This window comes from Musca autumnalis, unplaced genomic scaffold (assembly GCF_047663935.1).
Source record: "Musca autumnalis isolate F117 unplaced genomic scaffold, ASM4766393v1 scaffold_1, whole genome shotgun sequence".
Taxonomy (NCBI): Eukaryota; Metazoa; Arthropoda; class Insecta; order Diptera; family Muscidae; genus Musca; species Musca autumnalis.
In genome coordinates, this window is record NW_027411644.1 from 71,628,738 (window position 1) to 71,650,722 (window position 21,985).

Genomic DNA, 21,985 nt, shown 5'->3' on the forward strand with positions numbered 1-21,985 from the left:
GCGCACGATAACTCTTGTAGGGAATAACCGATTTGGTCCATACTTTGCACATCGTGTAATTTCTACCAAACTTAGAAGAGGTTTCAATATGGACTCAATAGGTCCACTCCTTCGGGTACCTCCCACACAAAATTTCGGAAAAGTTCGGTTTAGGACCTGGTCTCGAATCTCTTTGATTTTTGTTTACGCAAGTTGTATTCGCTGTCCTTTATACGAAGCTGTAAGTTTCATTAAGGGCAAGTCCATACTTCCTGAGAAAATAGCCTGAAAGTTACAAAAAACCCTATGACGCCGTGTGTAGTGGTTGGAGCGCAAATTAACTCTCGAACGGATCTGCCGATTCGGTTCAAAATTTGGCTTTCGTAATATTTTGTCCAAACTTAATTCAAGTTCAAAGATGGATTATATCGGTCCACTCCTTCCGATACCTCCCCCCAAAAGTTCGAAAATGTTCGGAAAATTTGTGCGAACGATAACTCTTGAAGGAAGTAGACGATTTGGTCCATACTTTGCACATTATGAAATTTCTACCAGACTTAGATGAGGTTCCAATATGGACTCAATCGGAAAACTCCTTCGAGTACCTCCCACACAAAATTTCGGAAAAGTTCAGTTTAGGACCTGCTCTCGAATCGCCTTGGTTTTTGTTGTAACATCTTGTATTCACTGTCCCCTATACGAAGGTACAAGTTTCCTCAGGGGCAAGTCCATACTTCCTGAAAAAATAGGCTGAAAGTTGAAAAACAAACCCTATGACACCATGTTCATGGGTGGAAGCGCTAGATAATTCTCGAACGGAAATTCCGATTCCTATTGAATCACTTTGATTTTTGTTGAAGCAACTTACATTCGCTGCCACAATTACGATGGTAAAAGTTGTTTCAGGGGCAAGTCCATACTTCTTGAGAAAACAGCCCGAAGGGTGTAAAAACTTCCTATGGCACCCCCATGATCTATGACGGCCCATTCCTTTAAGTATCTTTTCCGTAATATTTTTGAACTTAATCCTAATCAACATTTTTGTCCGTTCATACGACCAAAATTTTGAAACCCCCTAAATACATAAGTTTTTTTGTGAAAAAGTGTTTTAATTTGCACAGGCTGAGGGTATATCTCTGTCGGCAAAGCCGACTGATACTTTTTAACTTGTTTTTCTTTATTTTATTTCACTTCATTTAATTTTTTATTTATAATTTATCATTGCTAAGTAGAAAATAATGCAAAGATGATAAAATGTTCTGTGGAACAAATAGCATCCACACTTTGCAAGAGAACTGAGAGACTTAGCAAGATGGCGGAAAAATTAAGCAAGAGAGCACAACAACTTTGCCAAAGAGAAAAGTTACTTCGTGGAACAAAAAAAAAAAAAAAAAAACTTTTTGATAAGTGAAAAGCTATAAGCTCTTTCGTGGAATAGGGCCCAGATCGACTCAACTCGTCGAGACTTTCATTTTGGTATATACAAGTATGGGTCTACGACCATTATTACTTTTTGGGAAAAACCAACTTATAATACCGTCTCCACATAGTGGTGTAGGTTATAAATACTCTCACTTATGTCACCACCAAGGTGGATGTGAGGGTCCAAACTTTTTCTGGTTTATACGGATCTGGCTCTAAAAGCAGTTTCTCATAAGGATTATGCGACAACCCTCCCTGCTTGCATAGTCAACCATGGCATCACATCGGAGAGTATTGAGATAACGGTTTCAAGTTTCGACTTCGTTGAAAATGTCGTAGCCACGAAGAAACATTTTTTGTGTCTCATTTACAACCCCTAAAGACTACATTTTAGTTTTTTTTTTTAAATATTTTATTTATTAAAAATTATTAAAAATAAGTGTAATTTTTCACAATCCTCCTCGCCGCTAAAGATAAGAATGCCTTCTGGTCTTCTCTGTCACAGTTGCCTGCTTTTGCCGTGATTTATCATCGGGAAACTCTTTTGACATTTCCCAAAACTCTTCAATGCTCACCGATAACGATGGATTGTCACAGCACACATCGGATACACTTCCCTCCAGGGCATTAACATCCAACGTCGAACTGAGGCGACGTAAAAGAATTGTCGACGATTTACGGCGATAAGTATCTGGGGTGGGTATTTTCTTCACTTTCGGATGTTCATCGTTGCAAAAATGGATGCTGAGGAAACACATTAGAGTGCCGCTACTTAAAGCCATTGTGGCAAAGATGGTTATGGGCAATAGCCGATGTACTGTGTTGAGGACTAAAATAAACGGACCAATGCACAGCCAAAGACGACTAAAGCAACCGGTAGAGAGGGAGAGCAAAGCTCTTTTTTCCGGTGATACCAATTCGCCCGAGCAGACAGTTAGAACTACCAATGAAGCGGAATTCACCAGCTTAATGAAGAGCCAAAAGATCATTTCATAGGCACCGCGGTGGGAGTCTTTGACTAAAACAAAAGGAAAAAATAAAAAGGTTGTATAAGCTGAAAATTGATATACTTACTTGTGTTAGGAATAAACCAAATGAGGTAGGTAATGGCACCAGCAAATAACATTAAATATCCCGACCAAAGCCAACGATGTCTGGTATAGAGGGTCAAATAGAGACCCAAAAATATACCCAACATTTCAGCGAAACCTAAAAATCGCTCCGATTAAAAATGTTTTCAAAAATTTCCTTCGAACAACTTACCCAAACACGAAGTATTGACATGCAGCTGTGTGGTATCCACGAAACGTATCATCACAACCATGACACTATAAATCACCATAGAAATTGCCCAAGCCCAGTGTATAACGGTAATAAAAATTCTTGGTGATTTTCCATCCCACAGGGTCCAATAACTTGTTTTGGGTTTCTTTTGTAGATCTTTGGCTAAATTCTCAAGCCGCTTTTCCAAATCCAACGGTATGGAATGATTATTAAATGCAGCAGATTCTAGTAGCACTTTTAGGGTTCTATCAATCTTCTGATGTTGCAAAAGCCAACGGGGACTATCGGCTATCCATCTGGGGGTGCAAAAATATCAAATATGAATCGAAGTCGTATTGGTATGGGTTTGTCAGAGTCTTACCTGTGGGGAATCACCAGCAGCAGCAATGACGATGATATGGCAACATACAAATGACTCCAGCTATTGAAAAATATCGATATACCCGGCAACAGTATCAAACCAATTGATGAGAATAATTCGGAGAGAATTATTGTCATTGTTCGTTGCTTACCCGCTGTAATGTCAGATACTGGAAAAGAGAATATTTTTTTATTATGAAATATATAAAGCAGAGACTATTCTCCAATATCAATGAGTTCGAGATTCCTTAAGAAGTCTTCTGACACTAGAAGTCCTTTTGGTAGTCCTTTGTATAGCAGACCTTTATAGACCCATTAGGAGTCTTCTCTCTGCAGAAGTATTCTATATATAGAACACGCTTTAGAAGTCTTCTAACTGTAAAATACCATTTAGATGTTCTATAGATGGAACATCCTTTAGAAGGCTTCTTGCTATTGAAGACCCTTGATAGTAGTTCTCTGTATAGAAGATGGAACACCCTTTAGAAGTTTTCTAACTGTTGGAGACCATTTAGAGAAGACCATCTATCGAAGAAGAGTCTTCTATTGATGGAATACCCTATAGAAGTCTTCTAACTATAGAAAACCATTTAGAAGTCCTCTCTTTATAGAAGAAGTCTTCCAGCGATTAAGACTTTCTAAAAGTTCTCCAATCAAAGAAGACCCGTTAAGGATTTTCTCTTCATAGAAGTAGTTTTATATAGATGGCAGAATCTTTGGAAGTCTTCTAACCCTTTAGTGGACTTCTCTATAGAAAAGGTCTTCTATCGATGGAAGCCAGACCCAAGAGACACGACGGTTTGCCAGGTGACGTCATTTGTCAGACAGGTGGTGCGATCCTTCATCAGTGCGTTGTACTGAGAAAGATATGGTGTTTCTACAGACCATTTCAGAAAGAAAGTGTGCTTCTATAGCCCCTTTCTAAAAGAAAGGGTGCTTCTATAGACCCCTTCTAAAAGAAAGGGTGCTTCTATAGACCCCTTCTAAAAGAAAGGGTGCTTCTATAGACCCCTTCTAAAAGAAAGGGTGCTTCTGTAGACCCTTTCTGAAAAAAGGGTGCTTCTATTGGCCCTTTTCTGAAAGAAAGGGTGCTTCTATAGATCCTTTTTAAAAGAAAGGGTGCTTCTATAGAACCTTTCTAAAAAAAGGGTGCTTCAATAGACCATTTCTGAAAGAAAAGGTGCATCAATAGACCATTTCTGAAAGAAAAGGTGCATCAATAGACCATTTCTGAAAGAAAAGGTGCATCAATAGACCATTTCTGAAAGAAAAGGTGCATCAACAGACCCTATCTGAAAAAGGGTTCTTCTATAGACCCTTTCTGAAAAAAGAGTGCTTCTATAGACCCTTTCTGAAAAAAGGGTGCTTCTATAGACCCTTTCTGAAAAAAGGGTGCTTCTATAGACTCTTTCTGAAAGATAGGGTGCTTCTATGGACCCTTTCTGAAAGAAACGGTGCTTCTATAGGCCATTTCTGAAAGAAAGGGTGCTTCTATAGGCCATTTCTGAAAGAAAGGGTGCTTCTATAGACCATTTCTGAAAGAAAGGGTGCTTCTATAGGCCATTTCTGAAAGAAAGGGTGCTTCTATAGGCCATTTCTGAAAGAAAGGGTGCTTCTATAGATCCTTTTTAAAAGAAAGGGTGCTTCTATAGAACCTTTCTAAAAAAAGGGTGCTTCAATAGACCATTTCTGAAAGAAAAGGTGCATCAATAGACCATTTCTGAAAGAAAAGGTGCATCAATAGACCATTTCTGAAAGAAAAGGTGCATCAATAGACCATTTCTGAAAGAAAAGGTGCATCAACAGACCCTATCTGAAAAAGGGTTCTTCTATAGACCCTTTCTGAAAAAAGAGTGCTTCTATAGACCCTTTCTGAAAAAAGGGTGCTTCTATAGACTCTTTCTGAAAGATAGGGTGCTTCTATGGACCCTTTCTGAAAGAAACGGTGCTTCTATAGGCCATTTCTGAAAGAAAGGGTGCTTCTATAGGCCATTTCTGGAAGAACGGGTGCTTCTATAGACCATTTCTGAAAGAAAGGGTGCTTCTATAGGCCATTTCTGAAAGAAAGGGTGCTTCTATAGGCCATTTCTGAAAGAAAGGGTGCTTTTACAGCCCCTACTCAAAGAAAGAGTGTTTCTGTGGACCCTTTCTGAAAAAAGGTGCTTCTACAGATGTTTTCTGAAAGAAAGGGTGCTTCTATATACCCTTTCTGAAAAAAGGGTGCTTCTATATACCCTTTCTGAAAAAAGGGTGCTTCTATATACCCTTTCTGAAAAAGGGTGCTTCTATATACCCTTTCTGAAAAAAGGGTGCTTCTATATACCCTTTCTGAAAAAAGGGTGCTTCTATATACCCTTTCTGAAAAAAGGGTGCTTCTATATACCCTTTCTGAAAAAGGGTGCTTCTATATACCCTTTCTGAAAAAAGGGTGCTTCTATATACCCTTTCTGAAAAAAGGGTGCTTCTATATACCCTTTCTGAAAAAAGGGTGCTTCTATATACCCTTTTTGAAAAAAGGGTGCTTCTATATACCCTTTTTGAAAAAAGGGGTGCTTCTATATACCCTTTCTGAAAAAAGGGTGCTTCTATATACCCTTTCTGAAAAAAGGGCGCTTCTATATACCCTTTCTGAAAAAAGGGTGCTTCTACAGACGTTTTCTGAAAGAAAGGGTGCCTCTGTAGACCTATTCTGAAAGAAATTGTGCTTCTATATACCCTTTCTGAAAAAAGGGTGCTTCTATATACCCTTTCTGAGAAAAGGGTGCTTCTACAGATGTTTTCTGAAAGAAAGGGTGCTTTTGTAGACCTATTCTGAAAGAAAGGGTGCTTCTGTAGACCTCTTCTGAAAGAAAGGGTGCTTCTATATACCATTTCTGAAAGAAAGGGTGCTTCTATAGACCATTTCTGAAAGAAAGGGTGCTTCTATAGACCATTTCTGAAAGAAAGGGTGCTTCTATAGACCATTTCTGAAAGAAAGGGTGCTTCTATAGACCATTCCTGAAAGAAAGGGTGCTTTTATAGACCATTTCTGAAAGAAAGGGTGCTTCTATAGACCATTTCTGAAAGAAAGGGTGCTTCTATAGACCATTTCTGAAAGAAAGGGTGCTTCTATAGACCATTTCTGAAAGAAAGGGTGCTTCTATAGACCAATTCTGGAAAAAAGGGTGCTTCTATAGACCAATTCTGGAAAAAAGGGTGCTTCTATAGACCAATTCTGGAAAAAAGGGTGCTTCTACAGCCCCTACTCAAAGAAAGAGTGCTTCTATGGACACTTTCTGAAAGAACGGGTGATTCTATAGACCATTTCTGAAAGAAAGGGTGCTTCTATAGACCATTTCTGAAAGAAAGGGTGCTTCTATAGACCATTTCTGAAAGAACGGGTGCTTCTATAGAACATTTATGAAAAAAAGGGTGCTTCTATAGACCAATTCTGAAAGAAGGGGTGCTTCTATAGACCATTTCTAAAAGAAAGGGTGCTTCTATAGACCATTTCTGAAAGAAAGGGTGCTTCTATAGACCATTTCTGAAAGAACGGGTGCTTCTATAGACCATTTCTGAAAGAAAGGGTGTTTCTATAGACCAATTCTGAAACAAGGGGTGCTTCTATAGACCATTTCTGAAAAAAAGGGTGCTTCTATAGGCCCTTTCTGAAAGAAAGGGTGTTTCTATAGCCCCTTCTGAAAGAAAGGGTGTTTCTATAGGCCCCTTCTGAAAGAAAGGGTGTATAGAATACCCTTTCTGAAAAAGGGTGCTTCTACAGACGTTTTCTGAAAGAAAGTGTGCTTCTATATACCCTTTCTGAAAAAAGGGTGCTTCTGTATACCTATTCTGAAAGAAAGGGTGCTTCTGTAGACCTATTCTGAAAGAAGAGGTGCTTCTGTAGAACTATTCTGAAAGAAGGGGTGCTTCTATAGACCATTTCTGAAAGAAGGGGTGCTTCTATAGACCATTTCTGAAATAAAGGGCGCTTCTATAGACTATTTCTGAAATAAAGGGCGCTTCTATAGACCCTTTCTGATAGAAAGGGTGTTTCTATAGAAGTATTATATCTTCTATAGCAGACGCTTTAGAGGTGTTCTCCCTACATAAGAGGCCTCCTAAAGGTAGAACACCTACTAGAAGTCATCTGTCTATAGAATAAGTCTTCTATGGATGGAAGACCCTTTAGAAGTCTTTTAACTATAGAAGGTCCGTAGTTTTCTTCGTACAAAATAAATCTACTATGGATGGATGACCCTTTAGAGGTCTTCTGTTTATAGAAGAGGTCTTCTATCGATGGAAAACTCCTTAAGTCTTTTAGTTGTAAAAGACCCGGAAGACCGGTTAGAGGTCTATAGAAGATGTCTTCTATCGATAGATATCTTTAAGTTGTAGCAGATATCCTTAAGCTGTAGAAGACCCTTTAAAAGTCTTCTTTCTACAAAGGAAGCCTTTATTGATGTAAGACCTTTAGAGGTTTTTTTTTTGGTATGGAAGAAGTGTTCTATCGATGGAAGATCCATTAGAGGTTTTCTGTTTTTGAAAGAGGTATTTTATCGATGGAAAAACCTTTTGATATCTTTCAACTGTAGAAGATCCTCAAGAGGCCTTCTCTCTACGAAAGAAGTCTTCTGTCGATGGAAGACCTTTAGAAGACTTTTAACTAACCCTTTAGAGGTATTCTTGCTGCAAACAAGTCTTCTATCGATGGAAGACCCTTGGGGGCCTTATCTCTAAAGAAGATGTTTTTTGTCGAAGGGAGACCCTTTAAGAGTCTTTAAACTACAGAAGACCTCTAAAGCGCTTGTATATCGATGTAAGACCCTTTAGAAGTCTTTTCTCTATAGAAGTTTTTTGTAGATGGAAGGCCCTTTAGAAGTCTTTTAATTATAGGGTCCTTTAGAAATCTTCTCTCTATAGAAAGGGCTTCTGAAGATGGAGTACTCTTTAGAAGTCTTTAAAAGAACTTTTAACTCTTCTCCAACAGAAGAATATTTCTTTCGATGGAAGACCTTCAGAGGTTTTAACTCTTCTTCAATAGAAGAAGACTTCTATCAATGGGAGACATTCAGAGGTCTTCTCTCTATGTAAGAGGAAAATCCTTTAGAAGTCTTCTCTCTATGTAAGAGGAAGATCCTTTAAAAGTCTTCTCCCTACAAAATATGTCTTTTTTTGATTTTTTGATTTTCTTTTTAGAGGTCACCTACATAACATACTTACATATCACCTGTCCCGAGGTATACATGAAGGCACAAAACATAGATGTCAGGCAACGATAGAAAACATGCAGTACGAATGTGGAGACAAGACCCGTCAAATTGCCGCATATGATTTGGCCGATCATGCCGTAGAGCATCAAACTTTTGGGACTCACACTGTAAAACAAAACACGACAATCAATAACATCACTTCGTTTCCAAAATATCCATCCACGCTACCTCTTCAACAAATTCAAAGCCATAAATCCACCAATCAAGGCTCCCAAGGCATGAAAAGATTGTGTAACAGAAACCAAAAGTTGACGTGAACAAACCAAATCAAATTCCGTTACAAGCGATTTATATTCTGTTATGTGTTCAAAATGATCACAGGGCACAATTGTATCGGAATTTTGATTTTGCAAAGGTTTATCAAACGGATTCGTGTAGTTCGACAGCTCCCGTGATGAGGGTTTGCGTATATAACATTGATCAATTTGAAATTCACGATCGGTCTTTTGTTCATCGGCTATGGGATAAGATTTGTGTATCCATCCCTGCAAGTGAAGATGGGTGACATTTTCTCCGGCCACATGATCGGTTGACGATGAGGGTTTACAATAATACTCTGTTTTCTGGGGAACTGGGGCCGTATAAATTACACATGCCATAAACCACGAAGTAGGGATTTTACACAAAAACACCAAAATTATGGTACGCAACTGCCAGCGTCCAAAATTTCCCGTTACACTGTGGACAATGTCACCTTCATTTGCCATTTCGGGGATTTTTTGTTTTTGGTTTCGTTTTCTTTCGCGATCGTTCGATGTACTCTGCGTTACTGGTTATTTCATTTAAACTAATCGTCCACTCGCCACGATTGTCACCCGTCAACTGTGCCAATCAATCCAATCGAATCCGCTAAACAAAATCTATGGAAAATTATTGTTGATCTTCTTGTGTTTACCAATTTAATTAATTATGAAAAAATGTGTGCTAATAAATAAAGTTATCTCCCGGGCAGGCGAATTTTTTGCACCCTAGCAGCTAAACGAAAATGAAATGTAAAGAAAATATTTCTAAATTTAACATCGATCGACATTCTCTACAAAACAAGAAAGGTGTTAATTTTTGTTTTTTCTTCTTCTTCTTCTCTTTTCTGATGCTCAGTCAAGCGTAGTTCCGCTCGAAATACTACATAGTTGGCGTCGCAACGTTTCGTTCGTTTATTGTCACTTAGTGTTTATTTAACATAACTGTTGTTATTTCTGGTTAACAGTTTTATTGCAGTTTAAATAAATATTGGATACCTTATAAATCGGGTTATTTGAGTTCAGAGATGAATAGAAGATCTGTTGTTGTTATGCAAATGCTGATCAATATTGACAATGAAAATTTTCCCAAATTTTGAATGGCGCAACAAGGCCGCCTCAAAGACTTCTGCGGATAATATGTAAATAAGAATCAGGCGGCTTTAACGACAGCTATAAGCCCTCAGTCTATTACGGCGCAAAAAAAAACATAACTGGAGTGGTGGACTATTTTGAAGTTTTGGATATTTCCAGTGTAGTATATTTTGGGCGTTTGCGGAGTAAGTATCATAGGCAGTGGGCCTAATTATTCCATTGGCAGATTCAATCAACACAGTCGGAAAAATGCAAACACAACAGACAACACAAGCCTACCTTACTCAATTTACCCATACTCCTTATCCCGAAATAACACACTGTTTACAAACTGCCGTAAAATTTATATTTGGGTAGCAAAAAACACCACCTAAAAATACATAGTATAATCAGGTATGTCGGTTGGTTACCGAAGGGCATGCATAGAAACTCTGCAGTCCGTAGTAACAGGAAGCGCCAAGGAAAAATATCGGGAGAAGTGAAGAATCGTATTTTCAGAAATAGGATAATTTTATAGAAGATCGATGATCCATAGATGACTCATAGAACATCAATGCATCTTCTCATAGATGATCAGTGGGTCCTCTAATTGAAGATCTGTGGATCTTCTTATAAAGATCATAGAATATTGATGGAACTTCTCACTGAAGATCGATGGATCTTCTCATTGAAGATCGATGAATTATCTTACAGAAGAACTATGGTTGTTCTCTTAGAAGATCGATGGATCTTCTTATAGAAGATTTATGGATCTTCTTATAGAAGATCTATGGATCTTTTCATAGATAATCATTGGATCTTCTTATATAAGACCTGCGGATGTTCTCATAAAAGGTTGATGGATCTTTTCATAGAAGTTCGCTTGATCTTCTCATGGATTATCAGTGGATCATCTAATGGAATATCGATGAATCTTCTCATAAATGATCGATGTATCTTCCAATAGAAGATCGTTAGATCATCTCATAGAAGATCGCTGGATCTTCTCATAGATAACCGTTGGATCTTCTTTTTGAAAATCGATGGATTCTCCCATTGAAAATTGTCATATAGAAGATTGATGGATCTTCTCATATAAAATATATGAATCTTCTCCTAGAATATGGATAATAGAAGATCTATGGATCTTCTCATACATAATCAGTGGATCTTCTTATATAAGACCTGCGGATCTTCTCATAAAAGGTTGATGGATCTTTTCATAGAAGTTCGCTTGATTTTCTCATGGATTATCAGTGGATCATCTAATGGAATATCGATGAATCTTCTCATAAATGATCGATGTATCTTCCAATAGAAGATCGTTGGATCATCTCATAGAAGATCGTTGGATCATCTCATAAAAGAAGATCGCTGGATCTTCTCATACATGACCATTGGATCTTCTTTTTGAAAATCGATGGATTCTCCCATTGAAAATTGTCATATAGAAGATTGATGGATCTCCTCATATAAAATCGATGGATCTTCTCCTAGAAGATGGATGGACCGTCTCATAGACCATCTGTTTTGTTACAAACCTTGTTAGTTAGTGTTTTAGGGTTGCCAAATGATAGATTTTAGTTTCTTTTTAATTTTTAGTATTTCAATTGTGGTGTTATATTTGTAATTCAATGTTGGTATGTATGTGTGAGTGTTTCTGTACAATTCAATATGGTTTTAGGTAAGTTTAAGGGTTTTTAATTAGCACAATTTTTAGAATAACTAGTCTTTAATTTAGAATATATTTATACACAAGCTTTTAGGTGCAATATTAGGGTAATTCAATATTTAGTTTTAAGTAGTTAAATGAGGCAACAAAAATGGGTGCAATATAGATAAGTATTCTAGGTTTTAACTTATTTATATTATTTATTATTTTAATTAGATTTAAGTAGGCTTTTTCAATTCTTGTTATGTTGTATAGTGTGATTCTGTGAGTGTATGTACAAATATGTAGGAACATTTAATGTTTTTGTGTTTTTAACAATTTGTGTTTTTAACAATTTTAGTTTTAACAATTTTAGTTTTAACAATGTATGTGTTTTGTTCACTTTGTGTTGTTTTATAACTTTATGTTTTTTACAAACTTTATGTTTCGTTTTTGTTTGTCACTGCGGGGGAAGCGAGCGCTTAAAATGACGATAATAGACTAGCCTTCTCTTTGCTGCCTGATCGCTTTTAAAGCATAATTATGTTTTCCAATATTTTTGGAAGGCAACAAAGGGAATAAACAAATAATTGCAGGTACATGCATGTACATATGTATGCTTGCAAACCGCTAGCCTGCAGTAAATAAAAAATGAAACAAAGAACAGTGACTCGCCGAATAATCATGACGCGTATGGTCGTGACCATACATTCTCCCCCCACAGTGACACAGGGTTATTCTCTGCTTTCCGACAGCTCAGCTTCTTTCCATGTTTTTGATGGGACCACTGATGACGAAGCCCAACGCCGTCTCATACCCGTAGACGTCGCCCAGCCCAGTGAACAGTCGGCCCTCTCTGCTAATGGCTGAGTATGTATCACCACCCAATTCCAGCTCAATCGGGAGGTTACCTCTGGGATCAACGTCTGCCAGGCGGTTTGTGGGGAAATCTTTTGTAGGGTCTTCAATAATCGGATCGTTGTATGGCCGGTAGGGGAGCTCATTGGAGATTAGAGCGTTTATCTTCAGAGCCCAGGTCTCGCTGGTGTTACGGCTCATGATCTTAAATGTCGTGAATCGCCTATCCTTGTAAAGGAACGATCTCAACCCCAGGCGTCTAAAAGAGGAATAAGATATCCTCGACATCGTTGCCCCTTGAAGAATAAGAGCTCTCAGTGTTGCGTACGTCTCCATCCCTTCGGCCACCACACGTACCATAGCGGTTGGCACAAACACCAGATCCCAGGTGAATTTTATAATAGTTTCGGGGATATTCTGTGGCGGTTCCTCAATCTGTGATGCGCCATGTAAGAGCGTGTGATGGCGGAAGTCGCATTTGTGGCAGCTCGTTAATGATGTGCAGTCTGGGGCGAGGTGGCTCTTGGCAAGGCAGTTTCGACAGTAGCTCCTCCTTTCCACTGTCTCATATCGCTGATACGGTGACATGTTGATGAAACGACGACACGAACTTAACGCGTGGTCGTCCTGACATAGACCGCAAGCATGTTGCCAGAAGCTGGGGCGATCACGGCGGGTATCTTGCTGGCGACGGCGCTGGGACGAACTGCTTCTCTGTGGTTGCTGGTGAAGTTGTTGACGAAGGTTCCCAGGTGACCGAGATCGGGGTCGTTGGGTTGGTCGTGGAGCACCGCTAACTGCTGACATGTTGCGTTCCTGCAAATAGGCGGCCATATCTGAAAAGAGGGAGAGGCGAGTACCAAGATTTTTACAAGTAAGGGGTCCGACTAGTCAGTCGGTAAATAATTTGACGACTTTCGTTATGGGTCGAGTTACTATTCCTCCACTAGTACGTATATCTACGACTCTGACATTGGTGTCTACCCCGTGATATGTCTTGTCGACTCTTCCCATTTTCCACTCATTGGGAGCCAGTCTGTCATCTTTAATGACTATTAAATCCCCCTCTTTTAAGTTATCTTGCTGATATTTCCATTTAGTTCTACGGTGTAATTCCCTCAAGTACTCTAATTTCCATCTCTGACAAAAATTGTGGGAAATAATTTTGAGCCTTTTCCATCTATTTGCTAAGTTTATGTCGCAATCTGAAAAATCGGGTTCGGGAGGAGCAAGAATTGGCGTGCCAATCAAAAAATGACCGGGTGTTAGTGGAGATAAATCGTTTGGATCTTCGCTAGCAGAGCTGAGGGGTCTAGAATTCAGACATGCTTCAATCCGTATTAAAATGGTAGAAAGTTCCTCAAATGTAAAGTTCATTTTCGGAATTGATTTACGCAAATGGGTTTTAAAGGATTTGACACCTGCCTCCCAAAGACCGCCCATATGGGGAGCTCCAGGAGGAATGAATTTCCAATTAAGATTTTGTTGTATGTTGTGATGAATAACAGAGTTTTGTAGAGTCTTGAAAAAAGCGAGTCTTTCCTTTTTCAAAATTTCCGCGGCTCCCACAAAATTTGTACCATTGTCTGAGTAAATACATGATGGGCAGCCGCGCCGACCAATAAATCGCGAAAATGCTGCTAGGAATGACTGAGTTGATAAATCGCTGGTGGCTTCGAGGTGCATAGCTTTTGTCGCGAAACAGACAAAAACACAGACGTAGCCTTTGGTGATCAAACAAGCTCTACCAGTGAAGTTTTTGATGTTGAATGGTCCAGCGAAATCAACGCCTGTTGTGTTGAATGGGCGTGACAAAAACGTCCTTTCGGGGGGCAGAGATGCCATTATTTGCTTTTGAGCATGACTTTTGTACAATACACATGGTTTGCAGTTGTTGATAACCTTTTTTATTAACGGCTTTAGTCTGAATATCCAGAATTCAGATCTCAAAATACGTGTTAGTAACTGGTTTCCACCGTGTAACGTTACTTTGTGTGAAAATTCAACAAGCAAATGTGTCAACTTCGCATTGTAGGGCAGAATAATAGGATGCCGCTCATTGTAGGTGAGTGCCGGCGATTGTACGAGCCTACCATTTGCGCGCATAATGCCTTTTGCGTCTAGGAAAGGGTTCAAGGTTAGCAAAGAACTGCTTGATGATATTCGAGAGCGCTTTTGTAAAACATCGTACTCTTCGGGAAAGTAAAATTTCTGGGTTCGTATAATGGCGGCTCGTTTTCCGCTTTGAATTTCCTCTGCTGTAAGCTCCATCGATGAAACTCGAAGATGCCGTCTATTTTCACCGGTATTCCGCCAAAATCTCAAAGCATAAGCATATGTTCGATAAAGTTTTGATAGAGAGGAAAAATTCTGCAAGGGATCTTCATCGATGTTAATTGCCAGAATTTTTACAGTTTTTGCTTCTAGATTAGTTTCTTCACTAACTTCCTTTAATGGCCAACTGGATTTCTGTAATTTCAACCAGTGTGGGCCATGCCACCATAACTGATGACTATTTAGCTCATTAGGCGAGCAACCGCGACTAGCAATGTCTGCTGGGTTATCCTCTGAGTCAATATGATGCCAATTTTCGTTCCCCACATTGTCTAAAATCTCTGATATTCTATTTCCGACGAAAGTTGACCAATGGCAAGGCGGTTTCTTGAGCCAGGCAAGGACTATTGTAGAATCAGTCCAATAGTATAATGAACAGTTTGAGATTTGAAGATTTTTTAAGATTGTATGGGTCAACTTCGACAGTAAAACGGCTCCGCATAGTTCCAGCCGTGGAAGAGAGATCTTTTTAATAGGCGCAACTCTAGTTTTGGCCGTTAGCAAAAAAGTTTCAATTTCGTTATTCGATTTTTCAACTCTTATGTACAAGGCGGCTGCGTAGGCACTCTCTGAGGCGTCGCAAAATCCATGTATCTCGATGTTTGTGTCTGGTGAGAAATGAATCCATCTTGGTATTTTCATGTGTTCTATCTCGCAACTATTTTTGACGAAGTTTTTCCAATTTAGCATTGTAAGGGGTTTTAGAATATCATCCCAGGTTATTTTATCTAGCCATACTTGTTGCATGACTAGCTTCGCTACCACTACAATAGGCGCGAGCCAACCACATGGATCGAACAATTTCGCTATCGTTGAAAGTACTTCTCTTTTCGTGTAAGAATCCTTATTTTCCATGTCTGGAGGGTTGAATGTGAAGAAATCTCCTGAGATATTCCAACGTATTCCTAAGGTTTTTGTAGATGCATCCTCAGAAATATCGAGTAAGTTTACAGGAAGTAATTTTTCCGCTGGTAAATCATTAATAATCTGTGGATCATTTGATGTCCACTTCATTAGCTCGAATCCTGCCGATTCCATCGCAGAAATGAGTTCTTTTCGAGAGTTTATTGTATCTTGTAACGTGTGCCCTCCGGCTAACACATCATCGACATATAAATTTTCCAATATTATTTTCGATGCTAGAGGGTGGGTATCTCTTATGTCTTCTGCCAATTGCATTAGAGTTCGCAGAGCTAGAAAAGGTGCGCAATTCACTCCAAAGGTGACCGTCAGTAATTCGTAGTCTTCAACAGGATCATTGGGAGATTTTCTAAATAGAATCCTTTGGAATTGGGTTTGCTTGGGGTTCAATAATATTTGCCGGTACATTTTTGTCACATCGGCATTAAAGACATATCTGAAAAATCTCCATTTCAGTACTTGTAACACAATATCCTGTTGTAATATTGGACCAGCAAATAAGTTATCATTCAGGCTCTTTTTGTTTGATGTTGGACTTGAGGCATTGAAAACAACCCTAAGTTTCGATGTGATCTTATCGGGTCTGATAACCGCATGATGAGGTAGGTAATAGTTTGGAGTTTTCCTAATATCCTGTGCAGAAATCTTCTTCATATGTCCTAATTCAAGATATTCCATAATCGTTTTATCATAGAGATCCTTGATTTCAGGGGTTTTCATTAGTTTTCTTTCCATCCTGTAGAATTGTGCGAGTGCTATATTCCTAGAATCCCCAAGTTCTTCGCACTTTTTAAAGGGAAGGGTAACAATATATCTTCCGTCTGCGTTTCTTCGCGTGGTTTCTGCGTAATTCTGCTCACAAAACATGTCATCTTCTGACTTCAAAACCTGTTTTGGGGTCTCTTCCACCTCCCAAAAACGTGTTAATATTTTCTCCAGAGAAATTGTGTTACAAAGTGTAATTTGTCTTTGTTTCCGTGATCCATCTATTAATGGTCCGCCAATGATCCATCCAAAAACTGTTTTTTGCGCTAATAGAGTACCAATTGATTTCATCGGAGCTCCAATTGTAAAGATAAGTGGTCCTATATCCATTCCAATTAACAGATCGACTGGTTGGCTGATATAGAATTTAGGATCTGCTAACTCCATATTCGTGGCATCTCTTAGTTGAGTCTTATCCAAAGTATAGGGCGGCAAATTTGATGGTAACGATTTTAACACGGGTGCCCAAACTTCCAATTTAAAGCTGGGCTCGACTCGTGATCGTAAAGTAAAAACGCAAGATCTATTTGATGTTTCTGCAACAAGTTGATTTATGCCTGAGACGTGAACTAGATTCTTTTTTGTTGGCAAACTCAATCGATTTTTGAGCTTTTCTGTAATGAAAGTTGATTGAGACCCAGAGTCAATTATCGCTCTGGCGTCATAGAATTGGCCATTTGCTTCAATTTGCACAAGAGCCGTAAAAAGCAAGGTTTCTCCAGAACTTTGTTTGTTGTTTCCATTATCCTGGAGAGTCAAAGTAGTTGTATTTAGTGGCTTTTCATTCGAAGTGGACTGTATAAATGTAGTTAGAGTTGAAGTACTTGTACTAGGGCGTTCTCCATCTCGTTCTAGGGGTTGTGTTGTGGTTCGGTTCTCGGTGCCTTTGTGAAGCATAGTATGATGCCGTTGACTGCAATTCCTACAGCCAAATCGACTCTTGCATTCTTTAACTCCGTGATTCGAAGATAGACAATTATAGCATAAGTGAGCATTTTTGACGACGTGAATTCTGTCATTCACATTTTTAGCCAAAAATTGTGCACAATCTCGAATAAAATGATTTGCTTTACACAGTTGGCACGTATTTTGATATAGTTGTTTGGGTTGTTGAGCAAAAGTTGTCTTTGTTTTCGCTCCGGTAATTTGAGCTTTTTGAAGTGTGTTTGTCTGGAAAGCGTTGGTGAATCTCATCCTTTTATTTGGCTCATTAGGTTGACTATATTTTGAAAAGTGCGGCTTAATATTTCCCACCGACTCCATGGTTTTGAATTTATGAGTAAGATATTTATTAAAATCTTCCCATGATGGCAAAGTTTTGCAATCCTCCAGCGAATTTTCAAACTCCTCCAAAAAGGATCTGGGTAATTTACTGGAACACAGATAAATTAGAATTGGATCCCATCCAGAAACTGGAATTTTGAGTGTTTCCAATGTCTGAACGCAAGTATTTACTGTTCTCTGTAACTTTTGTATGGTGAAACTTGAATCAGTGGTGACGTTTGGGAGATTGAAAAGTATTTTAAGCTGCTCGTTCACTTGCATCCTCCGATTTTCATATCGATCTGTCAAAAGTTTCCAGGCGAGCTCAAACCCATCGTTTGTTAAGGGCACCTGATTGATGATTTCTCGAGCTTCGCCTGTTGTCTTTTGTTTAAGATGGAAAAGTTTCTCCACGTTGCTCAATTTCGAACTTGTTATGAAGATTGCTGTGAATAAATCTCTGAATGTTGGCCAGCCAGCGTATCCTCCTTTAAAACATTCCGTATCACAGGGTGGCAATCTCGAAATCTGGGTTAAAGTGGGCTCTCCGCTAGCTTTTTGTTCTATTAGAGATTCTCTTTTGGCTCTTTCCTCCTTCTCACTTAGTTTCACCGTTTGTATTTGTCCGTTAAGTGATCCAATTGCCTTTTTATAAGCGTCTATCGCCTCCAAGTAATGTTTCCTTAACTTATTCTTGTCGATCGGTTTCTCCTCGGCTTCAGGAACGTAGTCTCGACACTCCTCATAAGCTCGTTTGACTTGATCGTATACCGCATCCAGTTTCACTCGTGATGACTCCAGTGAATGTATGTCGTCTATTTGGTTCGCGATTGCTAAAATTGACGTGTAATCACTAAGATCATTCACGCAATTCGCAAACTTTTCGCATAAAGATTTGTCCATTTTGGTAAGTGAAGGGTCCAACTTTCAAACAGATTTTTGCTTTGCAAGAATTTGACAAAGTCGCCCAATGACGAGGACAAACTTGTTCTTTTTGGTTTTACAACAAATCCAAAAAATTTTGATTTTTCAAAATTTCGGATGTTATTTTCCAAATTTTAAAATCAACGACGAATAATTTGTGGAGCCAAAACGATCTTAAATTGCTTTAGGATCACTAACGAGGATTTTGTGAGAGAAAAAGAAATATTTGTAATTAAATATCTCTGAAATTCGCCAAAAAATTTAAACTTCGACAAGATAAATTCTTCCAAAAAGAATTGAGGCAAAAAGGCAAGAGAAATGTGTGCACTTGTTTCACAAAAGGTTAATCTTTTTTTCCAAATTGAGTTAGGAATGTGCAAGAAACGACAAAAAGGCAACTTTTGATGATCCACAAACCGATAAGAATCACAAATGAGCAAAAAATCCACAAAAAATTAATAAATTTTATCCACAAAAGATTGTTCCAAAAATGTTTGTTGGGTTGTTACTTCATGGGTTCAGCAACGTGTCAATTTTCAGCCGCAAAATTTATCAAAATTTTATAAAATCACTTAATATTCCGCTTACAGGAGGATTTTATTTTATTTGAGGCATTATATTATCCAAAATTAGATTGTTCCAAAGTTTTAAAGGGTTTTGTTGAGACAATACATGTACTCAACTAATCCCAGCAAAATATTTCACAATTGAAAATATATTGGGGATAAATCAAAAAGTTCCAGAAAAGAAATATTTTATGTGGTTGAATGAGCAACGTAAATGTTTAAAAAATTTGTAAATATGGGATAAAAATGTTCATAAAGGTTGAGTTTCAAATATTGAGGTTATCTAACCTCCAATTGATTAGGCTTGTTGTGTATTACAATGACGCCACGCTTCTCCAAAAGTTATCGGTTGTTGTATATAGGGTAATATAATATGGCAGTTATGTATTTTCCTTATAGGTTTATGGGTAAATAAAGGCAAAATGTTTCCCATAAAATTCCGCAAAAAAGATTCGTAATGTTATGTTGTTTTGTATAAGTGACGCCAAAAAATGCGCGTTAATTATCAAATAGATGTTTATCTTGCGTTTGTCTTGTAAGTTCTTGTAATTCTTCCAATTAAGATGTTGTTGTGTCATCAAAATGACGCCTCAAATTTGGGCCAAATTGCCGAAATTTAGTTTGGTTATGAATTTTTCGAGAGTATTCCCAATATTGGATTGCAAGAGTTCAAAACAAGGATTTTTAATTTTTCAAAAAAGCTTATATGTTTTTGTGAGGTTATCAATTTGTGAAATTATGTCGCCAAAAAATGCGCCATAAATTTCAGATGTACGCTTATGTATTGGTGTATGTAATTTTGTAAAATATTCCAAAAAAGAGAGAGAGAAAAGATGTCGTTGTACAGCTATTATGCCAAAAATTGCGCCAAAATTGTCATGTAAACTTTGCTATTGTATGTAAGGTAATAAATTCCAACAAATGAGATGCCAAATTTCCAAATTTATGTAGATTTTTCCAAAAAGAGTAAGTTCTGTGTATATTTTCCACAACCAAAATGGCTCACAACTTTGTTATGTAGCAAATTCAGTAATGGCGAGTCAGTTTCCAAAGTTTCCCCTGTATTCGGACAGACGGAAAAAGTGAAAGTAAAAAAAGCAAAAAATTTCCAAAGCAAAATCAAAGGTTTGGTGCAAAGGCTTCCCTTTTGTATGTATGTGTGTCTATTTCCTTTAAAGCTAGTACAAAATTCCCGCAAAAAAATAATAGTGCGCGTAAAATTTCCTCAGATTTTGCAAAAACTCCAAATTTTTTCCAAAGAGCAAAATATTTTAGGATTTGTAATTGTATGTGTATTATTTAAAGTTCCCACTGTATTCGACAGACGGAAAGAGAGTAAGGAGTTCCAATTTCCCACAAAAAGGCGACTTCCAAAGAGAGACAAGAACTTCCCAATTTTTCCACAAGAGTTCCTCTCTTTTGTATATGTATATGTGTCTTTTTTCCAAATTTAAAGCGAGATTCTCAGTTTGCAATGTATTAATGCAAAATTTCTAGTTTATGATATTGTATGTGTAATACTTTTCCAAAATTAAGCAAAGATTCCAAGATTTCACGAAAAAGAGCGAAAGTTCTAGGTTTTGTATGTGTGTGTGTTAAATTGGATTTGTATGTGTGTTCCCTCGTGATTGAAAAAGGGTCAATGTCTGTCCTTTTTTCCAAAAAAATCGCTTGAAATTCGGTATTTGGGTCTGTGCGTCAAATTATCCATAATTTAGACGCGTCATCAAGGGGTTTACAGAGTCGGTGTCGTATTTTGCCGCACCCTGTATCCTTTGAATCACGCCAATCAACAAAAAAGCATGAGTACTCACTTTGTCTCCTTTGTAAGGTATGAATATGTGTGTTTTTGTGTCTGTGTGGTTATCCCTCTCTCTGTTTGTTCCAGTGGCTAGTCTTCTTCTTCCTTCTTTACTTGTGATCTTCTGATGTTGTTGGTGTTTTTGTAGTATTGTTACCGACCCGCACCGAATTATTGGTTAGGTTCTTTGTTATTGTAAAAATGTTGTAATTGCTTTATTTAATATTTGTTGTTGAAGTTGGGTTTGGGAAAAATGTAAACGTTTGTTCTTTTGTTTGATAACCCACTGTATTTGTTTTATGCGTATGTGTTAATTTGTTGTTTCAAAAGAAGAAAACACAAAAACTAATTTTGTGCACAATAGTTTTCGCACGGTTCCACTGTTCAACGTTATGTATTGTACTGTATGAATGTTACGCACTATTTGTTGTTGTTGTACCACTTTTTATTGTCGTGCATATATTTGTATATTTTTTGTAGCTTTGTCTTAAATTCTGTGCACTACTTCCACTGTTCACTGTTTTATTTTGTTATTACTTGTGCTTAAATAAATGTTGCTTTTTGATTTGTTCAATTTTGTGTGTGTGCCACTGTATTAATTTCCACTTTATTCTTCTTCTTTTTCTCTCTCTCTGTATGTCTCTCGCCGGTATTTTTGTTGCAACGTTCGTCCTTTCCAATAAAATATTCTTTTTCGTTTTATTTTTTTTTTTTATTGTTGTTTTATGTATTGGAATGACACTTTTTCACTTTTTATTGTTGTTGTATTCACTATTTATTTATAATTATTTATTCACTTTTTGGGTTTTTGCACCTTTTCACTGTCCTGTCTAGTTAACACTGTTTCAGCTGATTTGTTTTTATGTTCACTGCTGGTTCGTTCAACAGATGTGTTCACTTGAATGAGTTATAGGTTCCAATTCCACTTTTAACCACTTTATTAATGTATTTTAAATTGATTTTCTTATTGCGAATTTTTTAAATTTTTTAAAAAACACTTTATCTGGCTCGCATGGACCAAATGTTTTGTTACAAACCTTGTTAGTTAGTGTTTTAGGGTTGCCAAATGATAGATTTTAGTTTCTTTTTAATTTTTAGTATTTCAATTGTGGTGTTATATTTGTAATTCAATGTTGGTATGTATGTGTGAGTGTTTCTGTACAATTCAATATGGTTTTAGGTAAGTTTAAGGGTTTTTAATTAGCACAATTTTTAGAATAACTAGTCTTTAATTTAGAATATATTTATACACAAGCTTTTAGGTGCAATATTAGGGTAATTCAATATTTAGTTTT

At 37.7% G+C, this 21,985-nt stretch overlaps 2 protein-coding genes across 2 annotated transcripts; both read right to left on the reverse strand.

Annotated features, from left to right (window-relative positions):
- Positions 1-1,795: 1,795 nt before the first annotated feature.
- Positions 1,796-9,125, reverse strand: LOC141390612 (solute carrier family 22 member 19-like). The gene is made up of 6 exons (XM_073963561.1): positions 8,463-9,125; positions 8,245-8,399; positions 3,047-3,215; positions 2,665-2,981; positions 2,476-2,610; positions 1,796-2,419 (listed from the first exon to the last, which is right to left on the reverse strand). Exons 1-6 carry the CDS (start codon positions 8,999-9,001, stop codon positions 1,869-1,871), a joined length of 1,866 nt encoding a protein of 621 aa, XP_073819662.1. The 5' UTR covers positions 9,002-9,125; the 3' UTR covers positions 1,796-1,868.
- A 2,066-nt stretch (positions 9,126-11,191) lies between these two features.
- On the reverse strand, positions 11,192-21,564 carry LOC141401060 (uncharacterized). The gene is made up of 2 exons (XM_073980887.1): positions 20,704-21,564; positions 11,192-12,952 (listed from the first exon to the last, which is right to left on the reverse strand). The coding sequence occupies exon 2, from the start codon at positions 12,948-12,950 to the stop codon at positions 12,015-12,017; it is 936 nt and encodes a 311-aa protein (XP_073836988.1). The 5' UTR covers positions 12,951-12,952; positions 20,704-21,564; the 3' UTR covers positions 11,192-12,014.
- Positions 21,565-21,985: the final 421 nt, after the last annotated feature.